This window comes from Camelus bactrianus, chromosome 19, assembly GCF_048773025.1.
Source record: "Camelus bactrianus isolate YW-2024 breed Bactrian camel chromosome 19, ASM4877302v1, whole genome shotgun sequence".
NCBI classification, from domain to species: Eukaryota; Metazoa; Chordata; class Mammalia; order Artiodactyla; family Camelidae; genus Camelus; species Camelus bactrianus.
The window spans coordinates 13,454,441-13,477,635 of NC_133557.1; the positions used below are offsets into that span (position 1 = coordinate 13,454,441).

General features: G+C 52.0%; 1 protein-coding gene across 16 annotated transcripts in view; it reads left to right on the forward strand.

Moving 5' to 3' along the window:
* The window catches only part of EPB41L1 (erythrocyte membrane protein band 4.1 like 1), a 124,660-nt gene that overhangs the window by 80,943 nt on the left and 20,522 nt on the right, over positions 1-23,195 (forward strand). For 9 of the 16 annotated variants that reach the window (XM_045520976.2, XM_074347227.1, XM_074347225.1 and 6 more), the window contains 9 exons: positions 1,450-1,668; positions 3,976-4,063; positions 4,618-4,770; positions 5,972-6,069; positions 6,338-6,513; positions 9,100-9,248; positions 10,100-10,135; positions 12,347-12,529; positions 22,773-23,183. In XM_045520976.2, coding sequence (XP_045376932.2) covers positions 1,450-1,668; positions 3,976-4,063; positions 4,618-4,770; positions 5,972-6,069; positions 6,338-6,513; positions 9,100-9,248; positions 10,100-10,135; positions 12,347-12,529; positions 22,773-23,183 — 1,513 coding nt within the window. Of the gene's footprint in view, positions 1-1,449; positions 1,669-3,975; positions 4,064-4,617; positions 4,771-5,971; positions 6,070-6,337; positions 6,514-9,099; positions 9,249-10,099; positions 10,136-12,346; positions 12,530-15,167; positions 15,273-19,083; positions 21,085-21,592; positions 21,701-22,772; positions 23,184-23,195 lie in introns of all 16 variants that reach the window. The other 7 variants (XM_074347238.1, XM_074347232.1, XM_074347234.1 and 4 more) reach the window with 7 other exon arrangements.

Sequence of the window (23,195 nt, forward strand, 5' to 3'; positions counted from 1 at the left end):
TCTCCTCTTTGTGTGGGTCCCTGGACATCGGGCCTCCAGGGACACCAGGCAGGGAGTTAGCCTTGCCCAGTATGGATGGCCTCAGGGGATGGGGTGGTAGGTGCAGCTAATTTAGTCAAAAATATTTAGACTCCAAAGAAACTGGTCAAAATGACAGAGTGACTGAAATGAAAGACTGGCCAGTGTGTTTGGCAACAGTTTCTGAATTTGGAGACCCTTGAATAAGATGCCTGTGAGCCCACACTTGATGCCTGGGATGTTGGAGCTACTGCTGATTCTTGGCTCTGCCTTGGCTCTGAGCATGCACTGAGGCTGCACATGCTTTTTGCCAGAGCTTCAGTTCTGACAGCAAAATAATGTTGTAGAGGAGTAAAAATTATACTAAGTAAAAGCCACTTAAAAGGCAGAGAAATAAGTAATTGAAAAAAATGGTGAAACATAGCAAAGTGGGCAAAGACGTATTGCCAGCTGAGAATGAACTGAAACACTTTAAAAAAAATACACAATAACTGAAAAAACAATAAAACATGGTTTGAAATGGTTTAAAAATTGTAAAATCATCCAAGTGTGCATTAAAGTTTTAAAAAATCATGGCCTAGTGGTTGGATATATTTCTTTTAAACCAGTTTGGTTTTAGACAATTTAGAGCTGGAACCAGATAAAGTTTTGAGAAAATATTGGTGAACAGGTTTGTCTGGGCCGTGTAATACAGTGCAGAGGTTAAAATGAATAAGGTCGGGTCACATGTGCTGACATGGGAAGGGCTCTGTAGTTGGGTGTGAAAAAGCAAGCGAGCTGTGTAGTCAGATGGAGCATCTGATAACATTTCCATGGTCAAAACACCCATGAACCAAACCATATGCATTTCTGTGTGTCCGTGGAGGGAAAAGGTCTAAACATCACAGGGGTAACAGGAGTGACCTCTGAGGAGAGGGGATGAGGACTGAGAATGGACATTGAGAGGATCATAACCTCTAAAGTTTACCTTTTTTCACAGTAAGTGTGTATTTATTGTGTAATTAAAAATATGTGACATTTGATGGGGGAAGATATAGCACAGTGGTAGAGTGCATGCTTAGCATGCACAAGGTCCTAGGTTCAATCCCCAGACCTCCAAAAAATATTTTTAAATTAGAAAGTACAAGCATTAAAAAGAAAATGATCAAACCAGCAAAATAGTTGTAATTTAGCTTGAAAATGAGTTAGCAATTGAAAAATGTTCCCACAGTAGGAAAAATCCCTCAAACTTAGAAATGAACAGAAACACTTAAAGTCAAGTGAAATGTTGCAAAACCGTCTTAAGGGCTATACCCAGATTATTAACACGTGACATGCTGGTGTCCAGAAATATGCCTCTTCTACTGCGCCAGGTGCTGATCAGCTTGGTGCTTGGGGGCGTCTAGGGAGGGAGTGGGGCCCACGCCCATGCCCGCTCCCCACTCTCTCCAGATACTACCTGTGCCTGCAGCTGCGGGCAGACATCATCACAGGCCGCCTGCCCTGCTCCTTCGTCACACACGCCCTGCTGGGCTCCTACGCCGTGCAGGCTGAGCTGGGCGACTATGACGCCGAGGAGCACGTGGGCAACTACGTCAGTGAGCTCCGCTTCGCCCCCAACCAGACCCGGGAGCTGGAAGAGAGGATCATGGAACTGCACAAGACATACAGGTGAGAGGGCCCCACCCAGGCCTTCCCTGGCTCCTCCGCCCCGCCCCGTTGGCCAGAACCTATCTGGCTAGACCCCCAGCTGCTGTGTTGTAGTAAGTGCCCCACCTCTGCCGCTAACATGAGGTGTGTCTGAGAGCAAATCGTCTCCTCAAATGCATGTGATGCTGACTAGCTATGTGGCCCTAAATGTCTTCTTGGGACCTCAGGTTCTTGAGCTCCTATATGGGTGTGATGATTCCCTGTCCTTGGCCTCTGAGAATCAGTCTCTTTATTTGCCAACTGGAGATAATTATGACTATTGTGTGTCCCTGGGTAAGTGTCCTGATGTCTCAATCTTGGCATAAAGTTCAAGAGTTTACACTCTAAAGTCAGACAGCCTGGGTTCACCTTTTGACTCTGCCGTTTTCTAAGCAGGTGCTCTCGGGCTGGATATTTCACTTTACTGTGTTTTAGTTTCCTGATCTGTTCAATGTGGGCACTAATGAAACCTGTGGCACAGGGTTCCTGAGGGGACTGATAGCACATATTAGAGACACACCGCATGTTGACAATTATTGTTGTTCTTCGGTTTGAGAAGTTAAGTAGTTGATTGTGCGATGGAAAGCACATCTTTCCAGGAGATAGAAGTAATTAACTAGTTGTGTGATTATGGGCTGGCTATGTAACCAATCAGCCCCATTTCCCACCTGTATTTGTAAGTACTTAGATTATCCGTGTTTCTCAACTCCTGGTTTTTGGGGCAGGAGAATTCATTGTGCAGGATGTTTGGCATCCTTAGGCTCCAGGCATTAAATGCCCGTAACACCCTTGTAGTTGTTGTCAGAACCAGAATGCATCCCCTGTTTCCAAATGCCTGCTGTGAGGGTGATACCCCCTCCTTGGGGGGACCTCTGGAACTAAATGGTCCTTTTAAGCTAGAAGTGCTTTGGGCTCTAAGTCCAGGCTTGTTAGGGGAACTCAATGTAATAAGTGATGTGAAGTGCAATGTGAACTGTAACGTGCAGTGCACATGGGAGAGGGTGTGGTGATACTGTCTCACTGCTAATGAGGACGGAAGGAATGAGGAGGGTTGTATCCTGGGAGCTGCATCTGGAGAGAGACCCAGGGCCAGATGTGGAGAGATCCTGTACGTGGGGAAGAAAGCTTGCTGGGGTGTGATGGGACACTGGGTCCATTGGCAGATGTGTCTCAGAGACTTGCACACCAACTCTGATTGCTTATTAACGGCTGCTCTCGTGTTGTGTTGAGTGGGATACTGAAACTGTACAACCCGCTAGCTGTGTCTGCCTGGGCTCTTTGTCATCCTTGTTGTAGGTAGCAACATAGACTAGGGATTCACAAGAGTTACAGTAATTCAGAGAAGGAAGTTCGGGTCAGTAGGGGCTGGAGAAATCCTATGGCCATCCCTTCAACTGTAATATCTCTTTGGGACTTAAAGCACATTGACATCTAGCGTCCGGGTATCCCGCACAGCAGCACAGGAAACTGAGGTCCGGAGGATATGAGACAGACATAAATGAAGTGGTTAGAGACACAAACCATGGAGCCGCATTGTCTGGATTCAAATCCTGACTTTGCTATTTAATAGCAAAGGTGTGTGCCCTTAGGGAAGTTACTCAACCTTTCTGTGCCACAGTTTCCTCATCTATAAAATGGGAAGAGTGATATCTACCTTCTAGACTTGTTATGAAGATTCAAATGAGTTAGTACCTGTAAAGTGCTTGTATGTAGTACTCAATAAATGTCAGCTGTGACTAAGTGTAGTATACGGTTTCCTGGCAGCCGAGGCAAAGAAGAAACTTGATGAAATATGTAACTCTTATATTTTTCAGAAAGCAGAATGTGCACCTGCTCCTCAAGGGAGATTAAGAGGTTTCTGATACAAAAGTCTGGGGAAAATATCTCATGTGGGTAATAATTTAGGAGCCCCTGGGTGATTATAATGAGCCATGTTACCCACAGTGATTTCACTGTCTTGGAGAAACAATTTATAGCTCACACTTAACCCAGTAGCAGAATGAGGCAAAAATCCTGACTCCCAGCTGAGCCCTTGAATGCTTCCTGGAGGAAGTAAGACTGGACCTGAGCTTTGGCAGGAGATGAGGGTGCAGTGGACCGAAGAGGGGCTGGGGGTGCACCGTCCTGCACTGAGACCAGTGGGAAGGGACTGGTGAGGCCCGGCCGCAGGCCCACTCCAGAATGCTTGCCTCCCTAGGATCACAGGTTCCAATCGCGGCCACCTTCCACTGGCAAGACTCAGGCCTGGGCCTTTTCCACAGACATCAGTAATCCCTTTCTTTCCCTTAGGGGCATGACCCCAGGAGAAGCAGAAATCCATTTCCTGGAGAATGCCAAGAAGCTTTCTATGTACGGAGTAGACCTGCACCATGCCAAGGTACCACTGGGGCCAGAGTTCCCCTAGTGTCTGGGGCGGGGGTGCCCCTGAGGCCTCAGTGTGCCAGACCCTCTGTTACCTCCAACCTGAAGCCATTTCTCGTCTCATTTCTTATTCTTTGAAGTTCCATAACCCTTTATTTTCCCATGACCTTTATTCTTTTCTCCTTGTATTTATTTCTGAACCTGCCTGTGCCGCAACTAGATTGGGAGCATCACTAGGGAAAGGCCTAGGCCCTAACTTACTTCTGACTAGGCCCTCGCACATGGCCTAGTGCTGCATATGTACCACTGACTGTTTGCAGGGGGAACAAATGATCGAGTGATTGACAACGAGACAATAAGCAGACAAGTGAGGGTGAATAAATGACAAAGAGAATGAATGGCTGGCTGGCTCTGTGAGGGAACAGTCAGAGGGCCTCCAGCATGGACGCTCAAACCCTGCTCCCGAGGGCTCATTACACGCAGAGCTCAGAGACAGGTCTCAGGGTGGGTGGCAGGCTGCCCCCCGGGCATGGACCTCAGGCCATCATTCCATGGCCCCTTTTCACACAGGACTCTGAGGGCATCGACATCATGTTAGGAGTCTGTGCCAACGGCCTGCTTATCTACCGGGACCGGCTGAGAATCAACCGCTTCGCATGGCCGAAGATTCTCAAGATCTCGTACAAGAGGAGTAACTTCTACATCAAGATCCGGCCTGGGGAGGTGAGCCTGCCTTGGGGACCCCTCCTCCTCACTGGAATGGACTAGACTGGAGCAGACCCTGGCAGCTGGGCCTGGGGTTTCTTCTGACCCAGGCTACATGGATGGAGAGCTGAGTGCTGGGTGGGGAGACAGCCCTCTTTTGCTGGGGTTCTCTGCGTAGACTTCACACTTTAGGTACGTGCCTGTGCATATGCACACACTTACACACACTAGAGTGTATGTATATAGATAACCACATATATTACACAGATCAGTGAATTCTTGTCCATGTCCCTGTATTTGATTACATGTAGTACTCAGGTGTGTGCACATACAGAGATACACACGGACACACGACTACACACACATGCAAACATGAATACATCCACCCTCCACATCCCACCCATCAAAATGTCCATTTGGTTCTACCGCTGGAATAAATAGGAACCCATCTGCTTCTGTCCCTCTGACCACAGCACCAGCCTCCATCTCTCCCCTGCGTCCCTATAATGTCCTTCTTGCTGGTCTCCCTGCCTCCATTGTCATCCCAGGCACCCTAGCTGCTAAAAAGAGCTTCTATGTCCTTCCATCAGATCACGTCAAACCACCCAACTCCCACTCTTCATTTAAACCTTTCAGGAGCTCTCTTTAGCTCTTGGGCTCAAGTCCTAACTCTGGCCACCCGCCTCACCCCTACGTCTCTGCCCCACATGCATGTGCTCCAGCTCCTTTGGCCTTCTCTGAGATCCTTGAATAAACAAGCTCCTTCCTGCCCTAAGCCCTTTGCATTTGATGTTCCCTCAACCTGAAATCCTCTGCCCTGCCTTCTTATGTAGCTTTGATTCCTTTCCCATCCTTCAGCAGTCTGCTCAAAGATCACCTGTTCAGAGGGCATCCCCTGATGACCCCGGCGCCTGCTCAGGCATTCTCTGCCACATCACACATCTTTGTTTATTCCCTTCGTGCCCTTATCAGTATCTGAGATGAGCTTGTTTACTCATTTATTATCAGAGCCCCCACTTCCCCACTGAATCTTCTATCTTGGTCACCACAGTGTGTCTGTCACAGAGTGAGGGCTTAATACACCTGGTTGACTAAATACATGAATAAATGATCAAACAGGCCAGAGTCACACAGGCCTAAGAAGAGGTTCAGAAAGGATGGACTGGTGGCGAGAGTGAGTCTAGGCCTTGCTTCTAACCAACCCTGCCTGGTTTTGCAGTACGAGCAGTTTGAGAGCACGATTGGCTTTAAGCTCCCAAATCACCGGTCGGCCAAGAGACTGTGGAAGGTCTGCATCGAGCACCACACGTTCTTCCGGTGAGCCTGTTGCTGGGGTGGGGTGACTGGGGCTAGGGCAGAAGCTATGGGTGGATGTGAGTGATGTCTGGGTTTTGTCGGTAGGAGGAGCTAGTAGGAACTCTAGGAAGGCCCTCCCCCTCCTTTTCCCCCAGGTCTCTCCCCTTCTGGACTCCTTAGAGTTGTTGTAGCTGGTGGGACAGCGGGATGGAAAAGCCAGCTGTGGCCCAGCCTTGGACCTGGCATTCCAGGTCTGATCCTCCTTCCTCACTCCATCCCTCCACTGCAGGCTGGTGTCCCCTGAGCCCCCACCCAAGGGCTTCTTGGTGATGGGCTCCAAGTTCCGGTATAGTGGGAGGACCCAGGCACAGACCCGCCAGGCCAGCGCCCTCATCGACCGGCCCGCGCCCTTCTTTGAGCGTTCCTCCAGCAAACGGTACACCATGTCCCGCAGCCTTGATGGAGGTACGCCCCAAACTGGAGGTGGAGGGACGAGTGTTGTTTAGAGGGAAGTAGGGGCATGCTGGGCAATGTAGAATGAGCACTGAATGTGTGGACACATCACAATTGATTTGCACCAGTCATGGTGGCTGAGACCACTGCTGCACCTGGTGACTCTCAGGTTGGTCCAACCTACAGCATCACTCCCCCTGGGATGTGACACTGTCACTCTCTGGACTTCTCACAACCTTCCTGAGTTGTGACTTTTTGGGGTCCCAGGTTCAGCCATATGGTTTTCTGGGCCCCCTGCCCAAGAAGCTTAGCAATTCACAGCTTGTCACCATACTGGAGAGTGGTCGATTGTGACTGCAGTGTGGAGCTGGTGATGCCTTCCCTGACCGGAGGCGGAGGAGTTGTCCTTAGTCCATTTTGGGCTTCCACTGGGCTCTGGGCTGATTGACATCTCACCCCGTGGCACTCTCCCCTGTCCCCATTTCTGCTGAGTTGACAGGTGCTCTTGCTATCAATGAGAATTGGCCCTGCGTAGCCCTGTATCAAACAGACCAGGGCTTCTCAAAATGTGGTTTGCAGACCACCTGCGTCAGAACCAGGATGTGCACACGAGTTTATAGGAGACGTTCAGAAGCTACATGGGGCAGAGGGGAGATTCAGAGTTAGGCAGATCTGAGTTCAGATCTCAACCTGTTGACACTTACCAGGTGCTCCCCATGGGAACACGGGAAGTGGTTCATAAATACCTGAAGAATGGGAGGCCTTGGGCAACTTAAGTCCCCTGTGCCTATTTCCTCTTCTGCAAAATAAATAATACCTACTTCATGGTGTTACAGGGAGAACGCAACAAGTAATGCCTCTGCAATACCCAAAACAGTTCCTGGCACATAGTAGGACTTTAATAAATTGTAGGACCAATAATAAGTTATTATTGCTTTTAGGTTTGTAGATGGTAGCTTGAAGGTAGGCGGAAGGGCCTTGAGTAGGGGACCAGTGGATGCTCCCAGAACACATTGGGGCCAGCCTCCAGGCAAAGCAACAAATACTTTCTGAGTGTCAGACATGTGCCAGGCCTTGTGTTAGGTTCTGAGTATGGTTTTTAGAGTGAGTATGGCCCTTTCCTTTGAGAAGCTCACCGAATAGTAGGTTTTGTCAGCATTCAGTGTGATTCAAGCAATGGGAGAATTGTGTACAGAATACAGAGCAGCCCTGAGGAAAGAGGGTTTAATTCTGTCTAGGAGGGACAAAAAGGGCTTTGCAGAGAGGGTAACAACTGACAGGATCTTGAAGGATACCTAGGAGTTTGCCAAGTGATCAGGAGAGTCTGATGCTTTTCCTATAGTAAGGAGCTGAGACCTGTCCCAGGACTCCCTCGCTGTGTTCTGAGGGCAGGCAGTTTTGCAGGGATCCATTTGGGGCGAAGAGGCTCCCTATTCCCCCTGAGTAGGCAAAGGGCTGAGAGCTGAGATTTAAGCAAAGGGGAAGGAGAACCTGTCCCTCTGTCCACCCTGCAGCTTCCATAATTATTCCAGGGGCTAAACGAGGCCCACATTGTGCAGGGCAGCAAAGATGGGCCCAGAGCAGGCGAAGCTCATCGTCCAGGAGGCCTGAGTCCTTGTCCTGATTCACGGAAACGTTACCACTGGGGCCTTTCCCCCTCGAGGTCTCAATTTATCCTTTGTAAAATGGGGATAGTAATTCCCATCCCAGCCATCGACATGGAGTATTGTGTGTAGCGAATGAAATTATATGCATAAATGGGCAGTTTGCCAAGTGAATGTATATGAGTAAAAGGATAATTATTCTTTAAAAAAAAATCTGTGCTCTGGTCATTTTAAGTCAGTATTTTCCAGCCATTTTTTTCCACTGAGACACAATCCATGGGCATAGTCTGGGTTTTGCCCAGTGTCTGATGTAAAGTCTATATAATTCCATCCCTTTCCTTCCTACTCAGAAAAGGGCTCTGGAATGCCAGGGAGTGAGAAAGATGTCATTGCAGGGATCCCTTTGAATTCTATTTATAAAAAATGCAAATCATTTGCAAACCTTAAGACTTTAGCTCTCAGTAATGAAAGCTAATCTTATAATATCCATGTATTGCAAAATAATGGTCAGGCAAGTACCTGCTACAACCACCACCACAAAACCAGCAACATTTGTGAGCCAGCACTGGTGGAATTGGCTCACTCTGTGCCCGCCACTTCTTCTCTTAGACACATTAGCTTATTTGTTCCTTCTCTCAATTGTCTGAAGTAGGTACTGTTTGTAGATGAGGCAGCTGAGGCCCAGAGAGGTTGTGTAATCTACCCAAGGTCACACAGCCAAGAAGAGATGGATTTGAGATTTGAACCCAGGCTCTAGTGCTGTAGAAATTAGGACGGGGCTTGGGGCTGGTGGCAACTCTGCCTCTCACCATCCGAGTGACGAGGGGAAGGCCACTTCCTTCTTCTGGGGACTGGTGCCTTATCCCCAACGTGTCAGGGTTGTGGAAGTGTCTGCTCCACTCCAGGCATGGTTGGGCAGATAGTGGGCTGGCTCCCTTTCCCTGCGCCTGGGAGATGACTCACATGGCTGCCCGGCCATCTCTGCCCACTCCAGCAGAGTTCTCCCGCCCAGCCTCTGTCAGTGAGAACCACGACGCAGGACCTGACAGTGACAAGCGGGAGGAGGATGGCGAGTCTGGGGGGCGGCGGTCAGAGGCTGAGGAGGGAGAAGTCAGGACCCCCACCAAGATCAAGGATCTAAAGGTACGAGCCTGGTTTTCTTGTACCCTCTGACCTGGGGGTCAGGAGGCTGATCCTGGATCTAGGCTCAGCCTTGGCCTTCAGGTGCCCCCAGCTGTGGCCAAGCACTCTGCTGTGCAGTGCACTGTGGACAGGGCCTTGCCCTTGGGCCATGCTCAGAACCTGGACTCCCCAGGTGGGGGTGGGGCATGCTGCCACCCTGTTCCTTTCCCCTCCTTTTGCTTTCCTCGAAGGTCACTCCATCCGTTGGTGGACTCTGGCCTCCTCTTGCTCACTCCTAATTTGCCCCTTTGGCTATGATCTGGATCTGCACAGCCCCCTTTGTCCCCAGAGTATGATAGTGTCCTTGCAGGCCCTCACAAAGGTGATGTTCAAGTGTGTCCCCTGCTGCTGCCCCCCACCACTTCCCACGTACCTGTGCACGTGCTCACACAGGCCCGCACGGCCTCAGATGCACACTTACTGAGGTATGCTCCGCTCTCCCCTGGGGTGATGCGCCTAGACGTGCAAACAGCCTGCACATGCACACATGGGTGTTTCCATGGTGCAGTCCCACCTCAGGAGCACAGGCCCCTGAACACACACGCTGACTGCACGACTCTCCAGACGCTTGGGTCCCATCTGCTGAGTGTGACTGCCCGCTTTGCCTCCAGCCCTCCCGCCCCCTTCTTCGCCTTCCTGGGCTCCTGGCTTCACGCCCCGCACCTTCTGACTACCTCGCTGCCCTGCTGGTGGCCCACCCAGCTTCCCAGAGTGCTCTGGGCTACCTGCTGGAGCAGGCCAGTTGCTGTATCTCTAATCCGTTTGCTCTACTGACCCTGCTGGTTCCTTTTCCTCCTCCCACATCCCGCTAGCCGGAGCAGGAAACCACGCCGCGACACAAGCAGGAGGTACTGCATGGGGCCCGTCCCTGCCCACCCCCCTGTTCATTCCCCAGCTCACTGTCACCACCCTGCCGTCCATCCCAGGGTCATATCCCAGCACCATCTCAGCTTCCTAGCCATACTCCTCCCTCACCCAATCCCACCCACCATCACCCCTCCCCATGTTCAGTTCATCAGTGGATTCCACACTCACAACCATCCATTTGCCCCTCCCTCCACACCCTTCCCTTCCTCCACCCAGCTTCATACTCCACCTCTCCCCTCCACTCCATGCTTGCTTCCCACCTGCTGACCATCCCACCTGTGTTCCCCAGTTCTTCCAGGCCATTCTGTGTTTTCATTGAGCTCATTCCCACCCCACCCCCTCCACCCCAAACCCTTCCTTAGACTCCTCTCCTCCCCATACCACTGTCTGGCCATGTCTCCACCTCATCTGTGTCACCTGTGTCCCACTTAAGCTTCTTTGTATCTATTGGCAACCAGATGTGGGGAGGGTGGTGTGGGGAGGGAGGAGCCCCAGAGCACGGCTGGATTCTCAGACTCCTGGTGCACCTCCCTTGGGTGGGGCCTCTGTGTCTCCAGCTCTGTCAGGAAAGCCTCCTCTCTTTCTTTCCCCTCCTCCTTTTCCTCCTCCCATCTGTTGCTTCTCTCAGCTTCTGCCTCCTGTGTTAACCACTTCTTCCCTTCACATAGTCTCCAACTCTTCTTTTGAACCTTAACTGCAAGAGAAGTGGGTCTATTCTTGGGCTGCTGAGGGCAAGGCCAGGGGCTGGGGTGTAAAACGGGCCTGGCCTTGGAGTCTCGAGATGTGGGTTTCAACCCCAGTTCTTCCACTAACTCTTTGAGTCTTGGGAAGGCTCCCTCAGGCCCCAGACCCCTGTCTGCACAGCAAGGCAGCTGGACTAGGTTTCCCCCAGGCCCTTAACCTTCAAGGGTCCCAGGGCTCCACGGCTCCCTCCAGCCTTCGGGAACACGGTGCCCACAGAGCCAGTGCGGCACGTTCTGGAGGGAAGGTCACCAGCCACGTCTTGGGTCCATGGCAGCCCAAACCCACCCCCCCCCATGCAAATTCTATCAGGGTTGACTTCTCAGACAGACGTTGTCCTGCGGCAGCTCCACTCAGGAAGGGATGCAGGAGACACAGACAGGTGTCCAGAGGGAAAGAAGAGTTCAGTGGCATCGGGGTCCTTCCCGAGGTAACTTAGGAGTCAAGCATGGTTGATCTTTGGATGCCAGACATGAGCCCAGAGGAAGATTCTAGCCTTGTCCAAGGGCAAGCTTGCCTTCCAGGTAGTTGTTCCAGAATCACTGATCTGACTTTATAACGAACAGAGATTGTCTATTTTTTGTCCTCAATTTGAGGACATGAATCCTCAAACAGCCTTGTGGATCAGGGTCCTTGGGCTGCCGGCCCACCTGCCCTGCCCCCAAAGTAGGCCCACCACTGCTGGCTCCTGTGCAAAGGCTGGTCCTCACTTGACCTAAGGGCAGATTACTCTCATACTGTACCCACCAGAGCTCAGACTTGGTGGTTTAATGGGGGTCACACCTATGACTACAGCTATACCTGGCTCAGTTCTTGTGCCCAGCCTTGGGACTTACCCCTCTTCTTCCTGGTCTCTAATTCTAATCTTCCTGAACACCCCATAGAATCCTGGTTTTTCTGTCTGGCTGTGTCTCACCCTGCCTGCCCTTCAGGAGTTTGTACCCACAAGGGATCTGGAAGATGCTGGGTGATTAAGAAAGTAGTGGCTCACAGCAGAGAAGGCTGAATGTAATCTTTCCCTGGCCCCGGGTGTGGAGGCAGAGCACATTTTCCTGGATGTCCCTGGCTTTAGAAGGGCCCTGCAGGGCCTGAGCAATGGCACCTGTTGGGCTAGGAGGGTCTAAACTGGGGACCCTGCTAAGCACAGTGGTCCAAGTCTTGACTAGAGGTAGAAACCAGGGGGTGGGCGAGAGCAGCCCAGTAAACAGGATTGGTGAGTTCTCCCTGTGTCTCGGTTGTAATCAGAGGGACATCACCTCTGTGCCTGACAAAGATGGGGCTCACAGCACCGAAGGGAACTTACCCAGACCTGTGGGATTTGGGTTAACTTAGGTATTCTAAGTCCAGGAGCTTGGCAAGGGATGGGGAGCATTACCATCTTCACCACACTTTGCATCCCCTTTATGGAGCTGTTCCTGTGACACCTGACTGTCCTCTCTATGTACCCCTAGTTCTTAGACAAGCCAGAGGACGTCTTGCTGAAGCATCAGGCGAGCATCAATGAGCTCAAGAGGACCTTGAAGGAACCCAACAGCAAACTGATCCACCGGGATCGAGACTGGGAGCGGGAGCGCAGGCTGCCCTCCTCGCCCGCCTCCCCCTCCCCCAAAGGCACCCCTGAGAAAGCCAACGAGGTAGGTCTCACCCTGAACCCCTCAACTGGGGTCTCGAGTAAAGACAGCGGGGAAGGTTGCTAGGTACCGACTTACTTTTACTCTCCACACCTACATGCTCCCCACCTCCCACTTGCTGCATAAGGTGGTGATGGGGAGGGGGCGGTGGGGTAAGCTGAAATCACTCAGTCTTGGAATCCTAGGCCCCAGGGATCACCTTGAAAACTCTAAAGAATCATGGTAGCTTGGTGTATTCCCCTTCCATCAGCCAGACTATATTGGGGATGGGGCGCTGGTTAGAAAAGCAGGTTCCGGGGCCCCACCCAGATCAGACTTACTGAGCCCTGGAACCAGCATTTTAAACAATTGCCCCAGGTGATTCTCACACACACTAAATTTTAAGAATCCTGGTAGTTTTGTTCAGTGACAAGAACATTTCGTGCCTATTGTGAAAACAGAGAAGGGAGGAGTGTTCCTTCCTGGAAGGGTCCTCAGAGCCCACAGGAGGTGAAGAGACCCTCCAGGGAAGTCAGAGCTGCTCCTGTTTCTTCCGAAAAGGATCCCACATGACCTTTCAGAGTGGAAAGCATGGGGTGTTTTCTCAGTTGAAAAAGAGAAAGATAGGATCTTGAGTATTCCTGTATTTGTAATGCCAAGCTGCTAATTTTAGCACTGCTAAATCTTGGCACTGTTTACCCTGTTTATACTCAGGTGTTTTCTCTCTAGTGCTGCTGCTTACTGGTCTCAAACCCGTTTGAGGTCTAGACTTCAGTGCCTGGCTCTGAGTTCTGGCTCCTCTGCCTGCTAGCTGGATGCCTCGAGCGTATTACTAATCCTGTCTGGGCCTCCATTAGGTAGAGATGATAAAAGTGTCTACTCCTAGGAATGTTATGAGTGCCCAATGAGATACAGCATGGAGGGGCTGAGGGCCTAGATGCTCAATATGAGTTACTTCTTGCCTCAGTTTGAGAGTCTTGGGACTCTCACACAGAAGGTTAATTTCAAATCAGAATCCTTTATAAAGTTGGAAGGACCTTGGGAACCCACTTGGTTCAAGGTCATCATTTTACAGATATGGCACAGAAGCTTAGGAAGGGGAAGGACTTGATCAGTGTCCTGGCTGATAGAAGAGGGGCCCGAACCTGATTTTCTTATGTCCCAGGTCGTCATATTTGCTATTAAATCACAGCTGCCTGGGAGCAAGACTAAATCATGCGAAGAGTCAGTTGTGCGTGTGCTGCCCTCTAAAGCTTTGAAACTTGGTGATGCAGCCGTGATCTAGTAAGCGAGCATTTGAGAGTCAGCACTCCCGTGGCCTCGACATGCGAGGCTGCTGTGGTAGCTCCCAGGCTGGTGATTCACAAAGTGAGGGATGCTTTTGGGGGGCCTTTAAGGCTGGTGCCATGGAAGGAGGGCAAATCCTTCACCCACTGAGGGCTTCTGTGGTTAATCCCTGGCACAATCAAGACCCTGAAGACCCTGGACCGGGCCATAGGGGCTGATCTAGAGATTCAGTTACACATCCCCCTCCTCCTGCCCAGAGAGACGCTTGACCAGAGTGGCCTCTCTTCAGTCCTAAAGTGGGTGAGGTGGATGCAGAGGCTTTGGAAAGGGTGGGACTCCAGCTGAGAAGGGAATGCTGAGCCCTGGAGAGCTGGGCAGGCTCTGGAGAGTTGAGGTGCCCAGAATGGCCCGGCTTGGGGCTGCCCCACCTGCTGGTGATAGCTGGGACTGCTAGAAGATGAGTTTTGTCAAAGGTGGCCACTGTTCCACCTCTCATCCTCTCACTGCCCCTGAAGACGTGTAGTCCATTACTGGAGAGAAGTCTGGCCAGGAGCTCATCATGGAGCGCTGGACCATTTAACTGGCTTACAGGTCCCACTGGCATTTAGAGGCCCTTGAAGATTTGGGCGATGAGGAAGAGCCATAGCCAAGGACTGGACACCTCTCTGAGCCTTACTTGCCTAGTCAGCCTGTCTTAAAGGGGACTAAGATTGCCACTCCAGGGCGTTGTTGGGAAGGTCGAGTGAAACAATGTATAAAAGCACTTTCTGAACTGGGAGGTGCTGAACAGTCATGGCGCCATTGCTGATGGTAACTAGAATCCTTGATCCAAATATGGGCCCTTGGGGGAGATCCTGCAAGGGTGTCAGAATTCCTCGTAGCTTTTCATACATTGCTGGGCCTCATCTGGGCCAAGGAGAAGGTGGTAGAATGGGGAACCCAAACTATAAGGAAGAGTTTCCATTTGCCATACCCAGGTTTTCATTTTAAAAAGGGGCTGAGACCCAAACCTCAGGATTAAACCATTGCCTAAACCAAAGACACCCGGGGAAGACTGGGACTCAGAGTCCAAGTGATACAGCTACACACTTCTTGAATAAGAGTGGGCAGGTGCTGAGGAAAGGCCCAAGGTCAGGTGCTGGCTGACCTCCCTGAATGGCTCTGTGGGGAAGTCCCTTTCCGTCTCGCCCCACAGCCCCCGCTGCGTGGCTCCTTCTTGACCTGATCCACAAACCCAAGGACGCGGGATTTACAAAGCTGGGCTGTTTACGGACTCTGTGTGTCTGTGTCTCTCCTGCTTGCTCTCTCTCCCTTTCTGTCTCTCCTTCCCTTCCTCCCTCTTCCCATCTCCTCTGGCCCTGGGCTTCCCCTGCAGTCCCAGAGGACCCAGGACACCTCTCAGCAGGACTTGGCGCCTGAGCCTGGGACGGCCACAGGCTTGGAAGTGTTCACTCAGAAAAGCCTCGCAGCATCTCCTGAGGTTACTGTCGTCACCTCCCTGCCCACCAGAACTATCCTAATAGTCTTTAGAAAACCCTTTCTCTGGGCTGAGGCGGGTGGACGAGACTCTGCCATGCAGATGGAACCAGGGGGTAGCCCATGTTGTCCATTGGGCTGTCCACAAGTCAGCGTCCCCTGTCCCAGGGATCCATAAAGGGCCAGCCCCTCCCTCATACGTGTTTTCTCAGGAAGGACAGAACTGAAACCATTCAAGGAAGACAGGACAGCTCGAGTTGTTTCTGGTTTAAAAAGGAGAGGCAGAAATGATCTCCCCTCAGGCCACAATGAGGCAGGTGACCTAGAGGCAGGCTCTGACTTGGGATCAGTGGTCATGGCTCCTAGATGCCTTCTGCCCTGAGGTCTTGTCTCTATTCAGAAGTCTGAGTGAGGTCTAGCAGTTGCTCACTGGGGGATGGCCACCCATCCACCCCCTGCCTCCATCTTCTATAAACTCCCCTTGGAGCTTGGGTCTCTCTGGGTCTCCAGGCAGGCAGAAGTGGGCGTCTTTCTCCAAGGAGCATCCTTGGGGTTATAGAGATGCTGGTCAGGCAAGCATTCTAAATGAGGAGGACATTGCTTCTGTGCCTAGGACTGCAGCAGGTCGAGGGCTCTCGGAACTCCCTGTGCTGGCCCTGCCCTGGGTGCCAGGTGGAATCCAAGCCCAGGGGTGGGGGCTGCATCCTCCCTGTCTTCTGGGACTTCAGGGTTGGAAGAGACTGACTGATCATCTGGGTGAAACTTCCTTCTCCCTGATGTCTGACCCTCGTCTGTTGGCATAGGGTGTGTGAGGGTGTATACCTTTCTCTGTTCCTGGAGAAAGATTCTGTAGCTGCTAGAAATGTGCTGAAACTATAAGAGAGACGTGAGTCAGCTACATAAGTGGTAAAACATAAATCCCATTTCTGCTCTGAAGTTTTCCTTAATGTAAAAATAAAAACAAAACTAGGAGCACTCTCTCCAAGAGAAGTTGGACAGAAGTCAACAGCATCACGAGGTTAGGGAAGCTGTGGTGCCTTGGAGCACAGACGTGCTCATAGAGCCAAGGACAGGTTATCTTGTCCTTGAGGGTGGGGGGGCCCTACTTGAGGGATGAGGTAGGGCTCAACATGCGCCCCTCACCAGCATCCCTGAAAATTGTCCATCCAGCCCCTTCCACAGGGGGGCTCTCGCTGTTTTTAACAGCAGCCCATTTTGTCTTCAGTCATCCATTGGGACGTTTCCATATTGAATTATAGCCTGCCCTTCAGAGTCACCTACCTGTGGGACTCTCTCCCCAACCTGGCGCCCGCGGATCTACACTGCATCCTTCTTCAGGAAGGCCCTTCAGAGTTGAGCATCCCCCCATCCCACCACTCCCACTTTCTTCAGCACCTCCCAGGGCACTGTTTCTAGAGGGCTCCTCATCCTGGACCCCCCACCTTTGGGGGTCTCCTGTAAAGAGCAGGCCCCCAAATGTGACCCAGAGCTCCAAGTGGTCCCTGAACAGCTCATAGTCAGCAGAACTTCCTGGCTGGAGATTTTCTTCCTGTCAGCTTGTGTAGGAATAGAATTAGCTCCTCTCCTGCTCCTAGCTTCTCTGTTTTGTGGCCTGTCTTGTTGCGATGGCCCCAGCTGACAGCAGGGGGCTCAAGAATGGCCGGGCAGGGGCTACCCTGACATCATCCACCCTGTGAATCAGGTCAGAGGGCCAGAGCTTTCCTCTTTTTGTTCACTCCTTTTTTCTCTTCAGGATTTTTGCTTGTTAAAAGCAGAGCCTCTTCTCTCTGGGAGCCTCAGTTTCCCCTTCTGAAATACGGGTAACAGGACCACCTTCACAGGTCGCCATTTGGCTTACATTTAGTAACTTAGACAAAGGGCTGGCATTGCCTGGCAAGTAGTAACTAAATATAAGTACATGTTCTTTTTTCCTCCCTGTAGAATCTTTCTGTTCTGTGCCAGCTCCCACCCCACTCAACCTAGTTTTACGCTTCTAGTTTCTAGAAACTAGTTTCTAGTTAGACTTGCGGCAGGAATGTTCCAGAAGGGGTCTCATGGACTGTATTTGGCCATCATTGCCAGGCTGATGATGTCAGTCCAGGCTGATATGGGTGTGGCTAAAGGCACCTGCTTCCTGAGAAGAGGAGAAAAGAGGGTTTTCCGGCTCTTGAAGCTCTTCTACCTGGGGTGGTTCAAGTGCTATTGTCCCAAAGGCTTAACAACCTGAAGTAAAATCTCAGAAGCCCAGACTTTGTCTGTGCCCTCCCGTTTCCTTTTAGCTCTCTTTCCTGTTGGCAAGATTCTCTTAATGCGGTTTGATTCCCTGACAGTCATGGCGATTTTGCTAAAATGGAGCGGGGGGAGTAGAGGTCAGGGGGTTTACGCTCCCTTGATCCTTCAGAATCCTTCAGATCTTCTGGGATCTGACAGACTCCTCACCAAGTCATAGCCTGAATTGAAGCCCAAGATTATGGAAACCTGCCCTCTCCTGTTGTCGGGGGCAATTTTAGCCCATCTTAAGTGTGGAGTTTTTCCCAGTACTTGGAGTCGAGACTGAGTTCTAGGCCTGCCTTTGCGGCTGGTTCGCTCTCTGACCTTGGTGCTTACCTTCCCCAGGCCTCAGTTTCCACATCTGTACCAGGAGTCAGAGCCTTGGTTTCAAAGGAGGGAGGCACTTCAGGGCACTAGGGCAGCCCAGGCCTCCAAATTCAACAGGGCAGCCCTGTATTTGTGTTACTTATTGGAATTCTATTAAGACTTTGTGGGAAGAAAGTGTTCTGTGGTTGCAAGAAGATTAAAATCCCAATGGCCTTCTTGCTTTTCTAATGATTCTAGAAGCCCATCCTTTCCTCCTAAGTGCCGTTTGGAGGACTCTAGGGGAGGTGGAGGGCTGTTTTGTCGATGGTTTGACAGTGCTGTACTGTTGGTGCTTTTGACCAATGAGGATGCTTGGATCTTTAGATCTTTTCCTTCCATAATGTGTTATGGCCAGTTCTTTTCCACTCTTCCTGTGGATTTTGTTAGAATTCTCCAAGGACAGGCCTTGGCATTTGTTTCTTTGGGAATGAACCCTGCAGAGTTGAAGCTGTTAAACCATTTGGTGACTGGCCCTAACCTCACTGCTTGGTATTTTTGTTCTAATCTCTTTCCTTCCAATTAGCTCTTGCAGAAAGGTCCAGTTTCAGGCTGTGGCCTGTGTAACTTAACTCAGTGCTTCCCCTCAACTTGACATTAGATCACAGTTGGGACCCATATTCCATAGGTAGTGAGGTAGGTCAGCAGGGATGTCAGGCATTCTTTTCCTGACTCAACCATCAACTGACTGTGACCTTGGGTAAGATACTGACTTCTGTTGGCCTCAGTCTACCCATTTGCACAATGAGGAGAATGGACTGGAGGATGCCTTAGGAGTTCTTTTGTCTCTAGCAGTCAAAGATTCCATGTGATGTAAGCTACTTTCCTCTCTGACTCTGGCAGTTTTATTATTAAGAGAGGAAGAGGAGGAGTCCTGGACCATCCCTGCATCTCCAAGTCCCCATGCTTAACATGGGGAGGGCATGGGACCCCCCATCCCACTTTACCACGTTAGGGTGGTGATTGAGGGGAGTCAGTAGATAATTTGTTGGGTCCCTTGATGGGAAGAGTAGCCTTGATGAGGCTGACCAGCATTGTCATGCCTTCCTCTCTCCAGCTGGTTCTGGGGACAAGTTGACCTTTGGTGGTAAATTGGTCCCTTCTTGCAGAGGGAAAAAGTGACCCATTCTTCAGGTGCCTGACATTTCATGTTAACTTTTCTTGCTCCAATTGAAACACAGGGTTCAGAGCATTGGGTATTGATAGAAAGAGAGTACATTAGGCCAGAAGAACTCAGTCTCCTAAAAGTGACCACCACGCAGCAGGAAGAAGGTGAGGCAGGCCTCGCAGACATCCTTGCTGATGGCAGACTCTCCAAGGTAGACATCCTGGTGGACAAGTTCAGAGTTGAAGTGGCCACAGAAGAGATAGTAGGAGCCAGAAGAGCAAACACCCAGCGACAAGGAAGAATGATCGCAAGCCCGGAGGACTTCGAGTCAGTGTGGGAGGAAGGCACCTGGGTCAGGGAAGGCCCAGGAGGGGCTTCTCTGGCTGCAGGCAGCACGCTGGCCGAAAAGCTCTTGGAAGGCTTCCAGTTCAGGGCGAACCCTGGGGAGGCGACCATCAGGAAGCACCGGGTCTCCAGTGGTCAGCTGGAGGGCCAGACGGAGCAGAGGCAGGAGCTGGAGGAGTCCCAGACTTGCGGGAGACCCGCTGCCCCAGGGACCAGACCAGCGGAGACGGATGTCCCTTCTCCGGCCTCTGACACAGGAGGACTCCGGTCATTTCTGTTGGACCCAGCTCACACCGAGGCCAGAGCCGACTCGAGCGATGAAACCGATACTTCCTTTGTGGAGAGGAGCTTCTATTTAAACAACGAGGAGAAAGATTCTGAAGACCAAGTCCTCCTTCCACCCCTGGAGGAGAGAGAAGAGCACCTGGATGCCCCACCTGGACGTGAGCCCAGCCTGAAGCTCTGGGAGGAGCTCACAGAGAGCCCAGAGCCCAGCTCCTCCGGCCTACTGGGCTCTGCAGCCGCTGCTGACAGGGACAAGGACCCAGAGGGTGAGGCCCCCTCAGCTGCTGCAGAGGAAGGGGCAGGGGACCGCGGGAGACCAGATGACCTGGAGGCCTTTGTCAAGCAGCTTGGAAAGGGCCCTTCTCCAGCACTGATGTCGGCTGGGGACTGGGAAGAAGCCCAGTGCAGGGTGGAGGGAGAATTTACCCACCCAGCCCCCTCAGTAACTGCAGAGGGAGAGGCCCACAGGAGTGGAGACTTGATGGGAAAGGCTGAGAAAAGTCCTCCAGGAGGATGGAAGAACCACTCACCTCACAGAGGAGGGGGCATGTGTCCGAACCCCCAAGCCTGTGCCCTTCCGTGGGCCATCCCTCCTAACGATGTCAGGAAGCCAGCGAAGCCAGACAGAGGCAATTTCCTGTCCAAAGAGAGGGGACCAGTTCACCCCCAAACAGTAGAATCTGCAATGGAAGACAGCAAGGCCCCAGCATTTCTTCAGATGGAGGTGATCACCCCCCTCCCAGCGTCCCCTTGTCCCTTTGCGGCTCAGATGTCTCCAGAGGAAGCTTCTCCAAGCCCAGCCCCTCATGGGTCAGGGGAGCCTTTGCAGCTCAGGGACTCCTTTGGAGAACAGGCTCCTCTATTTCTCAAACATACCCATCCTTCTAAAGAGAGCCCGGAGCCTAAGGACCGAGTAGAGCTGGTTGTGACATCGGACGGAGGTGAGCGCAGGGCCCCTCCTGTCGCCAGCAGAAAGCCCAGAGTTGTCCCTGAAGAAGTCGAGGGGTTAGTGTTTCCTTCAGGGAAGCAAAAAGAGATGACCTCTTTCCAGCATGGGGGTCAAGAGGGCTCCCTGGAAGATATTAGCAAGACCTCAGTGGCCAACAAAATTCGTATCTTTGAGACCCATGGAGCAGAAACTCGCAGGGCAAGTCAGGGTGAAACCAGAGCCTTTGCAAATGAGTTGTCTTCAGAAGCCTCCGCGGGGCAGGTCGAGCAGCAGCGGAATAAGCTTTTAGACCTGGGATTTGTCCAGTTCCAGCCCCCAGGGGACTTTGCTGTCCTCAAAGCCACACATTCCTCAGTGATGCTGCCAGCTACCAAACACTTCAGGGAGGGCATTTCTACCACAGCCCCCCGGGAAGGATGCCTGGACGTCGAGCTCGTGTCTGCCAGTACAGGCTGCGAAGCTCCACTGGAGGAAGCTACTGGGGGAACTGGCCACGTGAGCCCCCACCCCCACCGCTGCCCCCCAGCCGGGGGAGCTGACCGCATGCCGCGTAGCTCTTTAGAAGCATGTTTCCGTGGCCCTCGTCATTTCTGCGATCAGAGGCTGCTTGTCCATCCCTATGAGTTCTTTTCCCTAAACAAGCCTGAGTGTAGCCCAGGCAGAATGAAGGGTTCATCTGCTTGACCCATGTTAGCTTAGCCACAAAGACCCTCGGCTTTCCATGTGACCTGGTGCCCGGAGGGTCACACAGCCCCGGTGGAGAAGGTGGCACCACCGCCAGCAAACTACACACTTGCTTTGCCTTGCTGCCCCCACCTGCTGGGTTCCTACCGTTTTGCTTGGCTTGTCCGACGATCTTCCTTCATCCTTTCCCTTCCCTGGTGCTCCTGCCCTGGGGAAGCTGACAGTCCAGAGATTTCCATCCTTCACTTCTGGTTCCCTCTTGGTCCCAGTGCCAAGTTCCTTCCTGCCTCCTTAAGACTAACTATCTTCTCTAATCCAGAATACACCTGGAGATGCGGTCAGGCAAGAGAAGCACGTCACCAGCTTAGCAGCCAACCCCCCGGGAAAGGGGGCACACCTGAGATTCGCCAGCCCCTCAGGCCCTCAGGTCTCTGCAGCCCCTCGGTGCCCTGATGACCCGGTCATCCTCGCCTGGCCAGGGTGCATCGCTGCCTTCGTTCCCACCTGCTCTGGCAGCGCCTCTTGTGACAGCTCAACTCTGGCTTGTCTGGAATGTGTCCTCACACCCCTCAACCTCCCAGAAACTGGCTGACTGGAGGCTTCGCTAGCAAGTGAAATCTCCAAGCACTCTGAGTCTCTAGAACCTGAAGCCAAGTACTTTAAAAATATTTGATGGGTGTTAGATTGGTCTTAAAAAGAGTGTCATCAAACAGCCAAAAATGTGTGTGATGTTTAATCCCTGACAGGCCAGTTGAGAGGTATGTATGTCGGACAAGAGTTGCTGGTTCCCCTCCAGCACATCCTTGGCCTGCTGTTGTCAATTACACTGATGGGACCAGAACCTCCAGTCTGTGGCCTGCCCGCCGGTCCACTCATGGGGCTCAGGGTTGAAGCAATGTAGCACCCAGCTCCCAGGAATTACTGCACATGGTCCCCCTCTCTAGACGATGCTGACACCCCCTACAGAGACTCAGTGGAATTGACAAACTGTGTTGGCTTTCTCTTTGTTCCTCAAAGCTCTTGGCTCCAGCCTCTCTGCCTCCCCATCCTGGATGTCCCTGCATCCCTGGGTCTCCCTCCTTGGTTTTTGTCTCTCAATATCCCCCTGCACGGATGGGCTTGGGGTCCCATCCCTGCCTTGTGCACAGTGCCGCTTCTGATAAGCTCCCAGATCCAAACCTTGGATGGGGCTTCCTGTCCAGGACCAACTGGCAGGATGTTTGCTTTGTACTTGCTTTTGCCATCAGCGGGAGACCCTTGGAAAGGAGCGTTCTCACTCTTAAGTAGTTTTCTTTCTTTCTTTCTTTTTTTTTTTTAAAGCTTTTAATGATGTCAAGGAACATTTCCGGGGGTGTTTTTCTTTTCCTGACCTGCTCTTCCATTTGGGGCATCGAAGGGCCCCAAGATTTCTTCTGTCATTCACCATCTTGATTTCTCTCTCTCTCTCTCTCCTCTTCCCCACCCCATACCCCTATTCCTTTGATTTTATCTGGCCATAGAGAGCAGGGCTGAGGGAGGGCTCCGAGGAGAAAATCAAACCACCACGTCCCAGGGCCCCAGAGAGTGACACGGGAGACGAGGACCAGGACCAGGAGAGGGACGCGGTGTTCCTGAAGGACAACCACCTGGCCATTGAGCGTAAGTGCTCCAGCATCACGGTCAGCTCCACGTCCAGCCTGGAGGCCGAGGTCGACTTCACGGTCATTGGTGACTACCACGGCAGCGCCTTCGACGACTTCTCCCGCAGCCTGCCTGAGCTCGACCGAGACAAAAGCGACTCAGAAACCGAGGGCCTGGTGTTCTCCCGGGATCTCAACAAAGGGGGCCCCAGCCAGGATGACGAGTCTGGGGGATTCGAGGACAGCCTGGATCGAGGGGCCTGCTCCACCCCGGATATGCCCCAGTTCGAGGTACAGTGGAGC